The following is a 15,162-nucleotide window of genomic DNA, read 5'->3' on the forward strand; positions in this document are numbered from 1 at the left end:
TGATATCTAGGTCATCTTCGAAACTGGGTCACGTGCCTTCAAAAACTAGGTCAGAAGGTCTAAAAATAGAAAAACCTTGAGACCTCTCTAGAGGCCATATATTACACAAGATCTTCATGAAAATTGGTCAGAACGTTCACCTTGATGATATCTAGGTCAAGTTCGAAACTGGGTCACATGCCATCAAAAACTAGGTCAGTAGGTCTAAAAATAGAAAAACCTTGTGACCTATCTAGAGGCCATATATTTCATGAGATCTTCATGAAAATTGGTCAGAATGTTCACCTTGATGATATCTAGGTCAAGTTCGAAAGTGGGTCACGTGCCATCAAAAACTAGGTCATTAGGTCAAATAATAGAAAAACCTTGTGACCTCTCTAGAGGCCATATTTTTCATGGGATCTGTATGAAAATTGGTCTGAATGTTCATCTTGATGATATCTAGGTCAGTTTCGAAAGTGGGTCACATGCCTTCAAAAACTAGGTCAGTAGGTCAAATAATAGAAAAACCTTGTGACCTCTCTAAAGGCCATATTTTTCATGGGATCTGTATGAAAGTTGGTCTGAATGTTCATCTTGATGATATCTAGGTCAAGTTCGAAACAGGGTCATGTGCGGTCAAAACTAGGTCAGTAGGTCTAAAAATAGAAAAACCTTGTGACCTCTCTAGAGGCCATACTTGTGAATGTATCTCCATAAAAATTGGTCAGAATGTTTATCTTGATGATATCTAGGTCAAGTTCGAAAGTGGGTCACGTGCCTTGAAAAAGTAGGTCAGTAGGTCAAATAATGAAAAAACGTCGTGACCTCCCTAGAGGCCGTATTTTTCATGGGATCTGTATGAAAGTTGGTCTGAATGTTTATCTTGATGATATATAGGTCAGGTTTGAAACTGGGTCAACTGCGATCAAAAACTAGGTCAGTAGGTCTTGAAATAGAAAAACCTTGTGACCTCTCTAGAGGCCATACCCTTGAATGGATCTTCATGAAAATTGGTCATAATGTTCACCTTGATGATATCTAGGTAAGGTTTGAAACTGTGTCACGTGCCTTAAAAAACTAGGTCAGTAGGTCAAATAATAATAAAACCTTGTGACCTCTCTAGAGGTCATACTTTTCATGGGATCTGTATGAAAGTTGGTCTGAATGTTCATCTTGATGATATCTAGGTCAGGTTTGAAACTGGGTCAACTGCGGTCAAAAACTAGGCCAGTAGGTATAAAAATAGAAAAACCTCGTGACCTCTCTAGAGGCCATATTTTTCATGAGATCTTCATGAAAATTAGTGAGAATGTTCACCTTGATATCTAGGTAAAGTTCAAAACAGGGTCACATACCTTCGAAAACTAGGTCAAATAATAGAAAAACCTTGTGACCTCTCTAGAGACCATATTTTTCAATGGATCTTCATGAAAATTGGTCAGAATTTTTATCTTGATAATATCTAGGTCAAGTTCAAAACTGGGTCACATGAGCTCAAAAACTAGGTCACTATGTCAAATAATAGAAAAAAACGACGTCATACTCAAAACTGGGTCATGTGGGAAGAGGTGAGCGATTCAGGACCATCATGGTCCTCTTGTTAATTAAACTGAAAGTTCAGAACTTCTTTTGTGATCAAGATATTTACAGTGCATGTTGACATTATTCTAGAACGTCAGTTTGATCACGTAGATAATGTTATGATGTGGACAATCTTTGCACCGAGGTCAAACTTCAAAGATGAAAGAGAATTTAAAAGTAAAAGTACTCGCAGAAAGTACTCGAGTTATTTTTTGCAATCTGAAAATTTCCTCCTAATGTTCTTTTTAGCTCGACTATTCAAAGAACAGGTAGAGCTGTTGGCTCACCTGTGCGTCGGTGTCTGTGTCAGCGTCCGCGTCCGCGTCGGCGTCCTGATTTGGTTAAGTTTTGTATGTAAGCTGGTATCTCAGTAACCACTTGTGGAAATGGATTGAAACTTCACATGCTTATTCACTATGATAAACTGACTTACATTGTACAGGTTCCATAACTCTATTTTGCTTTTTTTTAGCTCACCTGTCACATAGTGACAAGGTGAGCTTTTGTGATCACCCTTCGTCCGTCGTCTGTGCGTGCGTCCATCCGTGCGTGCGTCAACAATTTCGTGTCTGCACGATAGTGGTTTCGTTTATGATTTTATTTTAACCAAACTTGCACACAACTTGTATCACCATAAGATCTCAGTTCCTTTCTTGAACTGGCCAGATCCCATTATGGGTTCCAGAGTTATGGCCCCTGAAAGGGCCAAAAATAGCTATTTTGACCTTGTCTGCACAATAGCAGCTTTATTTATGATTTGATTTTTACCAAACTGGCACACAACTTGTATCACCATAGATCTTGGTTCCTTTCTTGAACTGGCCAGATTCCATTATGGGTTCCAGAGTTATGGCCCCTGAAAGGGCCAAAAATAGCTATTTTGACCTTGTCTGCACAATAGCAGTTTTATTTATGATTTGATTTTTACCAAACTGGCACACAACTTGTATCACCATAAGATCTTGGTTCCTTTCTTGAACTGGCCAGATTCCATAATGGGTTCCAGAGTTATGGCCCCTGAAAGGGCCAAAATTAGCTATTTTGACCTTGTCTGCACAATAGCAGCTTCATTTATGATTTTATTTAAACCAGACTTGCACATAACTTGTATCACTATAAGATCTTGGTTCCTTTCTTGAACTGGCGAGATTCCTTTATGGGTCTCAGAGTTACGGCCCCTGGAAGGGCCAGAATTAGCTATTTTGACCTTGTCTGCACAATAGCAGCTTCATTTATGATTTGAATTGAATCAGACTTGCACAAAACTTGTGTCGCCATAAGATCTCAGTTCCTGTATTGAACCAGCTAGATCCCATAATGGGTTCCAGAGTTATGGCCCCTGAAAGGGCCAAAATTAGCTATTTTGACCTTTTCTGCACAATAGCAGCTTCATTTATGATTTGATTTTAACCAAACTGGCACACAACTTGTATCACCACAAGATCTTGATTCCTTTCTTGAACTGGCCAGATTCCATCATGGGTTCCAGAGTTATGGCCCCTTAAAAGTCCAAAATTGGCTATTTTGGCTTTTGCAGCCATATAGAGACTTCATTTATGGTTTTATTTTATACAAACTTCCAAAATATCTTCAACAACAATAAATATTGGATTCCTTGACAAATCAGATCCAATCGTAGGTTCCTAAGTTATTTTATATCTGATTACCTCCCCTGATTGTAATCAAAATGGATTTATATCAGTAAGTACTTATAGGACTTATTTGAAATTTCATTATTGTCATTAGTTGGACTGAGCCAATGAGGGTAGATAACTATGGACTGATTTTATGTCAAATTACCTCCCTTTATTTCAAGTTAAAATGGGTATATCTTCGTAACTAATGAAGATACTGATCTAAAATTTCATTTATGTCAACAGATTTATATGGCAGATCCTTGTTTTATTCACTTACAATAATTTTCTTTTCAATTACTTCCCTTTTACGTTACTATAAATAGCTTATTTTTAATAACTTTTTTATTATTGGCCGTAGGGAAAAACCGAGACCACTTTTCTGTGGTACAACATGGATGGTACCTCCAATTTTTATGTGTATTTTGACATATCTGTACCTTTTAAGAATTTTTTTTTCTTTTTGGTTAAATTTCTTCCGTTTGTTGTTCCTGTCCTTTGGACTTAGATATTTTTTCTGAGGAAAAGAAGTGCAATGATAACAGGTGAGCGATATAGGGCCATCATGGCCCTCTTGTTTCAAAATTTTGCCCCTTTTTCGACATAGAAATTTTTGGTTAAGGTTTTGTACGTAAGCTGGTATGTCAGTACCCGCTAATGGGAATGGATTGAAACTTCAAACACTTGTTCACTGTCATGATCTGACATGCACTGTGCAGGTTTCATAACTCGGCTTTGTATTTTTACAAAACTATACCCCGTTTTCGACTTAGCAGTTTTTGGTTAAAATTTTGTATGTAAGCTGGTATCTCAGCTGTGACCCACTAATGGGAATGTATTGAAACTTCACACATTTGTCCGCTTTCATGAGCTGATAAGCATTGTGCTGGTTTCATAACCCTGTTTTGATTTTTGTGCCCCCCCCCCAACCCCATGAGTGGTGGGGGCATATAGATTTGCTCTTGTCCGTCAGTCCGTCCTTCCCTCCGTCAGTGCGAGCTCACATTTGCATACTTAGGTGGCTATAGGAACAATAGGTAACTGTACTTTTTCTTTGATGTCATTCATTCCGTAAGGCTTTTATGTGGCTATTTTTCTCTTACGTGGCTAAAAGAACAATAGAGAGAACAAAAGAGTAGCCACATAAGTATCCATATGTAGGAACTTCCGTGCATCCATACGTCCGTCCGAGAATGTTGTGTCGCGCCTACCTCCAAAAGTATTTGACATAGAGTCACAAAGCTTTACAGGAATGTTGGTCAGCATGTGTAGTTGTGCACCTGGGGTTTCACGTCCGGATTCATTCAGTCTTGCAGGAGTTATGGCCCCTGACTTTGTAAAAATTTGTCATTTTAGTGTTGTGTCGCGCCTAGCTCCGTAAGTATTTGACCTAGAGTCACAAAACTTTACAGGAATGTTGGTCAGCACGTGTAGTTGTGCACCTGGGGTTTTGCGTCTGGATTCATTCAGTCGTGTAGGAGTTATGGCCCCTGACTTAGTTAAAAATTGGTCATTTTAATGTTGTGTCGCGCGTAGCTCCAAAAATATTTGACTTAGAGTCACCAAAGTTTACAGGAATGTTGGTCAGCATGTGCAGTTGTGCACCTGGGGTTTCGCGTCCGGATTCATTCAGTTTTGTAGGAGTTATGGCCCCTGACTTATTTAAAAATTGGTCATTTTAATGTTGTGTCGCACATAGCTCCAAAAGTATTTGACCTAGAGTCACCAAAGTTTACAGGAATGTTGGTCAGCATGTGCAGTTGTGCACCTGGGGTTTCGTGTCTGGATTCATTCAGTATTGTAGGAGTTATGGCTCCTGACCTAGGAAAAAATTGTCATTTTAATGTTTTGTTGCGCGTAGCTCCAAAAGTATTTGACGTAGAGTCACAAAACTTTACAGGAATGTTGTATCTTAAAAATTGTTTAACCCGAGTCATTAAAGCATGTTACAGTGGCAGGAGTGGGGGGCACCTGTGTCCTATGGACACACATCTAGTTTTTCAAAATTAAACCCCTTTATATACGCCCGTCTCTGGAAGAGTGGGGTGTATTATGTGAACACCCGTGGCGGCGGGTGAAGGGCGGCAGGCAGTCGGCATCCAAAGCATGTCCGTTCTCTAAGTCGAAACAGTTTTTATCCGATCTTCACCAAACTTGCTGACAATGTTTTTGGGCATAATATCTCGGTCATGTTCGATAACCAGCCAAATCGCCCCAGGCACTCTTGGATTATGGCCCTTCAATTACTCGAAAAACTGCGAATTTAGCCTTGTCCGCTCTCTAAGTCAAACAGTTTTCATCTGATCTTCACCAAACTTGCTGACAATGTTTGTGGGTATAATATCTCGGTCATGTTCGATAACCAGCCAAATCGCCCCAGGCACTCCTGGATTATGGCACTTGATTTACTTGAAAAACTGCGATTTTAGCCTTGTACGCTCTCTAAGTCAAACAGTTTTCATCTGATCTTCACCAAACTTGCTGACAATGTTTGTGGGCATAATGTTTCGGTCATGTTCGATAACCAGCCAATACGACCCAGGCACTCTTGGATTATGGCCCTTAAATTACTCAAAAAACTGCGAATTTAGCCTTGTCTGCTCTCTAAGTCGAACAGTTTTCATCCGATCTTCACCAAACTTGCTGACAATGTTTATGGGCATAATATCTCGGCCAAGTTCGATAATCAGCCAAATTGCCCTAGGCACTTTTGGATTATGGCCCTTGAATTAGGCCAAGTTCAATGACAGGCGTATTTTTGACAGTCTGGCACTCTTGTTTGACTTTGGCTGTTGAATAGTCGAGCACTGCTGTTCTCCGACAGCTCTTGTTTGAACTGGTTTTATATAATCAATATTTGTTATACAATTACTTTAGACATAACAAAGACGATATTTGGCAACACTCTTGCAAATATTATCAGCATTTTTGCCATTTCTTTGCCAAACTTTGTAATGTATACCTAAGCAGTTGCAGTATTTATTGTATTACTATTATCGCTGTGTTTTCTTTTCAGAGCTATGGATGGTTTGGCTATGATATGACATTTGGCACTTGGAACAACCAGAACGTCATGTTTGTCTCACAACCGGAATTTCGATATTGTTACAGGTATTCGAGATCATTTTTCTAGTAGTCTATATAGTAGTCAAAAGTGATACCAAGTTACATAGTAGTGTGTTTTCACCTTTACTGGTCCCTTGTATAGGTTTCAGAGTTATGCTTGACACACCTTATGCTTATAGGCACCATATTTAACATTGGTACCTGGTTAGAACAGAATCAATGAACACTGCATGTTTACATTAACTGAATGCTGTTGTATACATGTACCTAAAATTATGTTTGAACATGATTTTCAAGCAAATTATTTTTAGAAATAGTAATTTATGCTTAGAAATCCAGGTACACAGATTGTTTTTTAATTGTGTGCCAATACAATACTGAAATCATATTGAAAAGTGGCATTTTTACCCATATGTAATTGGCAAAAAAAAAAAAAAATACATACAGACAAACAAATTTATTACATACTGGTTGGGAACCATTTTCCGGACACATTTTCATATTTTGACTCCATTATTCTCTAAAAAAATATTTGACATAAATGAAGCCCACACTGCACAAACTTCAGCTCCTTCCACATCCGATGTTGTAATCAGCATCGCGTTGTGACATAAAATATGGGTTCCATGGGGCCTCAAATGGGTTACTAAAATAAGTTATTTTTCCCGTCAGGTAAACCAGTATCAGGACAAATATTTTGACGGTGTTTTGTTGTTAATTTGTTATCAAAATAAGTAATTAAACTATTTCTGCACATTTCTTTATCATTCATCTCTTCAAAATTGCACATGAAACATAACCTGACGTTCAATAGCAGCTACGATAGCAAACCAAGGTTGACTATAAAAAACTCGAATTTCGTCTTATACAAATTCTTGATAATTCCAATAGATATAGAATAAAATTAGTTCAAAAATCGACAGCCCTACATGTTACGTAACTTTTAGCGTGAAATTAAAAGTAGAACATGTTATCAGCAGACAATCATTATGTAGTTTGATTATTTCTTCCCCACTTGATACCTCAGCATGTGTGAACTACTGCGCATGCGCAATGCTATCTTCATGCCCCGTTAAGACAGAAAGTTGTTTTGTAAACGCAGGTGAGTTATCATCAAAAACCCAAACATTATACAGCCTTATAAAATAGTGGTTTGTTGTAGACATGAAGAACAAACATCTAAATGATCTAGATGAAACAATTACATGAATAACAATGAAATAAAGTGGATATTACATGTGTCTGGAAACTGGTCCTGTCCGGAAAATGGTTCCCAACCAGTACCTATATAAATTCTGTCAAAAATATGACTTGTATTTTACAAATTGATACGTACAGGCAGAAAAAATCTGTATTGTACCTTTTGTATTGTATGTTGCCAGACTACTTTCATTTAATATGCATGACCTAATGCAGGTCTATAAATAGTGCACACAAGAACTACATTCAGTTCTATTTTAACATCGGTAAACTGTTAAAACATTAAGGATTTTGTTCGATAACAAAACGACAAAGAAAAATGTGGCGGTATATAATAAAAGGGTCATTATAACAGAAGCTAGATCTGGGATTTTGTATTCGGCACTCGTCGTGCACTTGCACGCCTTGTGTCATCTGATCTGGCAAAATTCACTAAAGCTGAATACAGCATCCCAGATCAAGCTACTATTATAATGACTGTATAATATTTGATTAGGCAACACAAGCATTCTCTCAGGATTTATCAGCTGAGTTCTCTTCATTTTCCAGACCTAACTGCTCTTATACCTCAGATGAAGACATTCAGAGTGTCGGACAGATCAATGCATTTTACGGAACTAACCTGACACAGAACTGGACGGCATATGGTTATTCACGTTTTTCAGAAAATGGTTGGAGTGCAGATATTGGTTCACCATACCCTGACAAAAATGAACAGGTAAAATGTGCCCTTCCTTATAAACATAGTGATTTATAATCTATTTTTAGCTCGACTATTCGAAGAATAGTCTAGCTATTCTACTCACCCTGGCGTCGGCATCGGCGTCGGCGTCGGCGTCACACCTTGGTTAAGTTTTTGCATGCAAGTACATACAGCTATCATTTAAAGGCATATAGCTTTAAAACTTATTTATTCTTTTTCTAGGTCAATTACCAACCTCACTGGGTCAAGTTCCATAACTCTAACATGTATTTTGAGCAAATTATGCCCCCTTTTGGACTTAGAAAATTCTGGTTAAAGTTTTACATGCAAGTTACTATCTCCAAAACTAATGCAGATATTGAATTGAAACTTCACATGTGTCTTCGGGGTTATAAAACTAGTTGATAGCACCAAGTCCCATAACTCTGACCTTTATTTTGGCCAAATTATGCCCCCTTTTTGACTTAGAAAATTCTGGTTAAAGTTTTGCGTGCAAGTACATACAGCTATTACTAAAAGGCATATAGATTTGAAACTTATTTTTTCTTTTTCTAGATCAATTACCTACCTCACTGGGTCAAGTCCCATAACTCTGACATGTATTTTGGCCAAATTATGCCCCTTTTGGACTTAGAAAATCCTGGTTAAAGTTTTACATGCAAGTAACTATCTCCAAAACTACTACAGATATTAAATTGAAACTTCACATGTGTCTTCGGGGTTTAAAACTACTTGATAGCACCAAGTCCTAAACTCTGACATGTATTTTGGGCAAATTATGCCCCCTTTTGGACTTAGAAAATCCTGGTTAAAGTTTTGCGTGCAAGTACATACAGCTATTATCAAAAGGCATATAGCTTTGAAACTTATTTATTCTTTTTCTAGGTCAATTACCAACCTCACTGGGTCAAGTTCCATAACTCTTAACATGTATTTTGAGCAAATTATGCCCCCTTTTGGACTTTGAAAATTCTGGTTAAAGTTTTACATGCAAGTTACTATCCCCAAAACTAATGCAGATATTGAATTGAAACTTAATATGTTTCTTCGGGGTTATAAAACTAGTTGATAGCACCAAGTCCCATAACTCTGATATGTATTTTGGTCAAATTATGTCCCCTTTCGAACTTAAAACTCTTTTGATATTTAACATTTTGGGTAATAATTTCCTGCTTCTGTGACAATATTTCGAATAGTCGAGCTTGGCTGTCTTATGGACAGCTCTTGTTATGTCTGTTTCTAAGTATATAAACATTATAAATACAACACCACATGTTTAGAGTGCCATAATTTCACAATGAAGTAAGGTTGCTGACTGTATAAACTTAATTGGTACCATCATAATGAAGTTTGCTGTTGTTCCCGTGTCAGAGCTATCACTTTGCTTTTTTCTGCTTTATTTTTGTTTTAAACAGAGTAAAATTTCATATGTAAATGGCAAAACATTGCATACCAACATTTTGTACAGATAATAAACAGAGAAGGCAACTGGGTCCTTGTCATTTTGCTTTACATTATAAAATAATAGTTGTTACTATATAAACAAAATTTATAGTGTTGCATATTCGTGAAAGGAATGTCATTGTATTAAGATATTTTCCTTTTCGCATAATTGTCCCAAAACTAGGAAGGGACTTTGTATTTTTGAAGCAATTTCTTTATATTATTTCCAAGGTGAAAGCTGTTGTAATGCTTGTTTAGGATGTCCTTCCTTCACCTGATCAGTTAGTTCTGATTTCCAGGTAAAGCTATTAGTCAGCTTGGTAAATACGCCCTTCCTTCACCTGATCACTTAGTGTTGATTTCCAGGTAAAGCTGTTAGTCAGCTTGGTATACATAAATATGTCCTTCCTTCACCTGATCACTTAGTGTTGATATCCAGGTAAAGCTGTTAGTCAGCTTGGTAAATACGTCTTTCCCTCACCTGATCACTTAGTGTTGATTTCCAGGTAAAGCTGTTTGTCAGCTTGGTAGATGCGTCCTTTCTTCACCTGATCACTTAGAGGCCTCCGTGGCCGAGTAGTTAAGTTCACTGACTTCAAATCATTTGCCCCTCATCGATGTGGGTTCGAGCCTCACTTGGGGCGTCGAATTCTTCATGTGAGGAAGCCATCCAGCTGACTTACGGAAGGTCGGTGGTTCTACCCAGATGCCTGCTTGTGATGAAATAATGCACTGAGGAGCACCTGGGGTCTTCCTCCACCATCAAAGCTGGAAAGTCGCCATATGACCTATGATTGTGTCGGTGCGACGTTAAACCCAACAAAATAAATAAATAAATTCACCTGATCACTTAGTGTTGATTCCCAGGTAAAGCTGTTAGTCAGCTTGGTAAATGCGTCCTTCCTTCACCTGATCACTTAGTGTTGATTTTTAGGTAAAGCTGTTAGTCAGCTTGGTGAATACTTCTTCCTTCACCTGATCAGTTAGTTTTGATCTCCAGGTAAAGCTGTTTGTCAGCTTGGTAAATACACCACCCTTCCTTCACCTGATCAGTTAGTTTTGATCTCATGGTAAAGCTGTTTGTCAGCTTGGTAAATACACCACCTTCCTTCACCTGATCAGTTAGTTTTGATCTCAGGTAAAGCTGTTTGTCAGCTTGGTAAATACACCACCCTTCTTCACCTGATCAGTTAGTTTTGATCTCCAGGTAAAGCTGTTTGTCAGCTTGGTAAATACACCACCCTTCCTTCACCTGATCAGTTAGTTTTGATCTCCAGGTAAAGCTGTTTGTCAGCTTGGTAAATATGCCACCCTTCCTTCACCTGATCAGATTTGTTTTTGGTTTAACACCGTTTTTCAACAGTATTTCAGTTATGTAATGGCTGGCAGTTAACCTAACCAGTGTTCCTGGATTCTGTACCAGTACAAATCTGTCTTCCACAAGTAACTGCCAACTTCCCCACATGAATCAGAGGTGGAAGACAAATGATTTCAGACAAAATATCTTATATCAAATTGTGACATTCGCCTTGCCTGAGGATCGAACTCACGACCCCGCAATCAGTAGATCTGCACTCTCCCTGTTGAGGTAAGCAGTTTGGCAGCTTGGTAAAGGAGTCCTTCCTTCACCTGATCAGTTTGTTTTCATTCCCAATTATAACTGTTTTAAATTTTAGTCAGCTTAATGGGGAAACAGTTATTTCACTTGGTCTGTTTCTTTTGATTTCCAGGTTATAGCAGTTAGTCAGCTTGGTGAGGAAGTCAGTGGTTCAATCGCAGGCAGACATTCAGAATTTAAGCAGGCCGGGGTTGTAGGGCTCTTTAACACAACAGCAGGACGGTTACCTAGTACCAAATCGCCAACAGCTGATCATGTAATAGAAGGAGACAGATCGTATGAAAGATTCGGCTACAAAGTTAAGGTAAACAAATTTATCTAAATAGATATGTTGATATAAAATGTCTTTTGTAGTTATTTTGCTTTTATTAGAATTTGGATTAAACAGTGTCTGTTTCATTTATATTGGATAATACTGCAATTTAATGCATGGTGTTTAAAATTTTCTATTTACATTCATTAATATTAATTATTGCATTCACTTTACATGACTTGGTCAGATATAAAATATTTTGTTGAATTCTACAATTAAGGTAGAGTACATTAATTTCTGTCCTACCCAGGTTTCAGTTGGTTCCTGAATTAATGCCCGGAAGGGTACCTTAGGTCTTCCTCCACCATGAAAAGCTGAAAAGTTTCTATACGTCCTATATTTGTGTTGGTCTGACGTTAAACCTAACAACAACATAGAAAACATTAATTGCTGTATTTCATGTTCACCTTTTTTAGTTTTGGGATGTCAACAATGATACAATGAGTGACCTATTTATTGGAGCTCCATTTAGGACGGAGGATTTCACGGAAGAATTGTTTGACGGTAGCTATACATTTATCTCAACAATGACTTTAATTACTTTAGGTGTATTAACCCTTAGCCTGCTAAATTTCTAAAATGGACTGGTCCATCATTTAATTTGGGCAATACCATTTATTATCTGAAGGGGTGTTCACTGAAAATGTACTGACTGAATAGCGAACAGTGCAGACCATGATCAGACTGCACGGATGTGCAGGCTGATCTTGGTCTGCACTGGTCGCAAAGGCAGAATCGTTTGCCGCCAGCAGGCTAAAGGTTAATTATGCTGTTTACAAATAAAAATGTTAAGTTTAATGATATAAATTTTGAGCAAACCTTTCAAATCTGATATGTTTAAGTAACATAAATAATAGGAGAGATGGTGGCATTTGAATCATTAGATTTATAAAGTTTAGTTGTTTGAATTTTATCATTTGAAACAATAATCTGCTGAATTCTGTATGCTCTTCATTGCGGAATTAAATTTTATGCCATAGCAGAGACTTTCATGCAGGTAATCAGTGGCTTTAGTTGGACCTTTTATTACATCAATTTAGAATACCGGGTACATAGGCTTTAAGATCAAAGTCATAGCAGTGGCCCTATATTCACAATAAAATTATGTCCACTTTACAGTGGTTTTTGATATCTTCACATTTCTGTGTAGACCTTGTTTACAACTCCTGTCATTATGTAGGTATTCGGGGCACCTTGACAAACATAAGTTAGCCAGCAACCTATCATTAGAACCCCATAACCCATTAATTCTTACATAAAGTATTCAGCTATGAGGAAAATTCATAGCAAGACGTGACTCCAGTTTCAAACTTGATGTACTTCATGTGTCTTTATTAAATGTTTTGATGGGTTTAATGAAAAAGAGTGATAGATATTTTCCTGATGAAACTGCTGTACTTTTGGAAAAATATTTCGCTCAAAGGGTGGCCAAGTTGTTTAGTGGTAACACAGTTGAATGTCAATCCAGAGGTCCAGTATTCAAATCCCTGACCAGGCCCTGGGAATTTCTGAGATGCTTTTGAGTGTCTACAATCCAAGTAACAACCCAGTACCGGTTCTTACCAGGATAGTCAGCTTAGTATGTATAGATGCTATACACTGGGCACTTTGAAGAACCAGTCCATTTGCAAAGAGCTAGGCTAAGTTAGCCGGTCATGCCTGTATCTAAATGATTTCTCTTTCTCTTTGTTCTGGGGGCTTTCTCTCCTTCTCACCCTCTGGTCAGATCTCTGTGTGCCTATACAGGTAGGGGATGAATTGGCACCCTGAGTGGCTTCCTTTATTTATTATCATGTTAACTTAAGTACCTTTGAAAGTGTTTAACATGAAAAGGGTAGTTATACTCTATAAATCTGATATCATAATAAAAACAATACAATACACAGAACGAAACAAATTAACAAAGATCTGTATTTTTTTTATTTTTTCTTACTCACCTTTTATTTTGTTGATTAAAGAAATTGTAACATTGATACCTTGATATTTACAGCTGAGCAAGGCCAGGTGTATATCTATACAGGTGGTGAAAATTTTCCGTTCAAGGTCGACTGTGGAAACTCACTAATTTATCCATGTCCAAGACTGCAGGCAAGTAAATTGTTTTTGTTTGTTTCAGATTTTAAAATTTCTACATTGATACTTTTATTAGTAGCATTAGATATTGTTAGCAGTGTATACTAGCTCATATTCCTTTAAAATTACAAACTTATGCTTTACCCTTTTTATGCCCCCACATTTATGACCATAAAGGAAGGAACTTTTCCTGTGACTGTTTTCACTGTAGTTCTGGCCCTATGTAGAATATAGAGAAAAATCTTGTGTGTTGACTCCTCAAACACTATTGGAAGGATATGCTTGAAAATTTCACAGATGAAGGACGTTAATGTGAAGATGACCACAAATAATGGACTTTTTTTCTGTGGCTATTTATTCATGAATTATGGCCCTTTCTTAATTTCACACAATAGACCATAGTAAGGAAATTTGGTGTGTTCAACTCCTTATACACTTTTTAAAGGAATGGATTCAAGGTTGTATGTAAAAACTTCGCTATTTAGAGGATGGTGTAGTATGTGTGAGCATCCGTGTCCAGTGGACTTATCAGTAAATACTGAGCTACACACTTCGCATCTATTTTCTACTACACCAGCACACACACGTTCATGTTGGTTCTTGGCGTATCTTCCGTGAAACTTTCTCTGACAACACGAGCATTCGTACGGTTTTACCCCTGTATGTATGTTCATGTGGTCCTGGTATCGTGTCTTCTTGGTAAATTTTTTTCTACAGGCATCGAAAGGACAAACTTGAACCTTGTCTGGATTTGCCGCCGGTTCATGCAAAGCTGCATGGTCTGTCAAATGAGCCTTCCTGCTGAAAGTCTTTCCACATGTGATACACAAGAAACTTGTTGAATGCTTTAATTGTTTATGGACGTTGTATTCATGTTCTGTTGTAAAGAACAGTGTACAACAAGTACATGAAAACTTATACTTATCGTCGTGTACTTTTAAGTGCCGCTTCAGATTATCTTTTGTCTTGTAAGATTTACTGCATATCCCACAATCAAATACTTCATTATCAACTTCTTCCTCTATTGAGATATCAAGCAAAGACCCATCCAGAGGCTCATCTGCTTCTAATTCGAAATTATTCTCTCCTTCCATTTCTGAAAGTAAAAATTAGAAAGGAGGTGTAAATATGTTTCATTTTTTTTTTTTGCAAATTGTTTTAGTCACTAAATCAAATCTGATGAATGTATCTTTTGAACTGAGTAGATCTATGTGTGTATGAGAGGGTAATGAAAACAGCAAAACTTAATATGGCCGCCTGTAGCGCGTATGTTGATCATGATAATACACCTGACCTGAATTCATAGAATTTAAATTAATAAATCCTGACAGGTGCAGGTAAGCTGCAGAGACATAATAAGTGGAAGAGGATTTGGGTACAATACCCAGTACACGTGAACAATTTCCTCGTGTGCAGAACCTGAACTTGTCCTCTAATTGATTTTTGGATCTAAGATATCCAAATGACCTCTATCATGTTTTGAAGTACGGGATTGGCAGTACAAATCAGTAGGCTATCATTGTACCTCTGAGTCACATTTATACACGAA

The 15,162-nt window shown here is 37.6% G+C and overlaps 2 protein-coding genes across 2 annotated transcripts in view; one reads left to right on the forward strand and one right to left on the reverse strand.

Moving 5' to 3' along the window:
- LOC123554349 (phosphatidylinositol-glycan-specific phospholipase D-like) overlaps positions 1 to 13,736 on the forward strand; it is an 87,400-nt gene extending 73,664 nt beyond the window's left edge. The window contains exons 20-24 of the mRNA XM_053539679.1: positions 6,214 to 6,308; positions 8,013 to 8,181; positions 11,340 to 11,531; positions 11,957 to 12,044; positions 13,531 to 13,736. Coding sequence (XP_053395654.1) covers positions 6,214 to 6,308; positions 8,013 to 8,181; positions 11,340 to 11,531; positions 11,957 to 12,044; positions 13,531 to 13,721 — 735 coding nt within the window. The 3' untranslated portion in view covers positions 13,722 to 13,736. The remainder of the gene's footprint in view (positions 1 to 6,213; positions 6,309 to 8,012; positions 8,182 to 11,339; positions 11,532 to 11,956; positions 12,045 to 13,530) is intronic.
- A 305-nt stretch (positions 13,737 to 14,041) lies between these two features.
- LOC123546039 (gastrula zinc finger protein XlCGF7.1-like) lies at positions 14,042 to 14,707 on the reverse strand. The gene has a single exon (XM_053539680.1). It carries the CDS (start codon positions 14,705 to 14,707, stop codon positions 14,042 to 14,044), a length of 666 nt encoding a protein of 221 aa, XP_053395655.1.
- Positions 14,708 to 15,162: the final 455 nt, after the last annotated feature.

The sequence above is a fragment of the Mercenaria mercenaria genome, chromosome 3, assembly GCF_021730395.1.
Source record: "Mercenaria mercenaria strain notata chromosome 3, MADL_Memer_1, whole genome shotgun sequence".
NCBI lineage: Eukaryota > Metazoa > Mollusca > Bivalvia > Venerida > Veneridae > Mercenaria > Mercenaria mercenaria.

Coding starts and splice junctions, on each gene's coding strand:
- LOC123546039 (XM_053539680.1), bottom strand. CDS start 14,707: ATGGAAGGAGAGAATAATTTCGAATTAGAAGCAGATGAGCCTCTGGAT.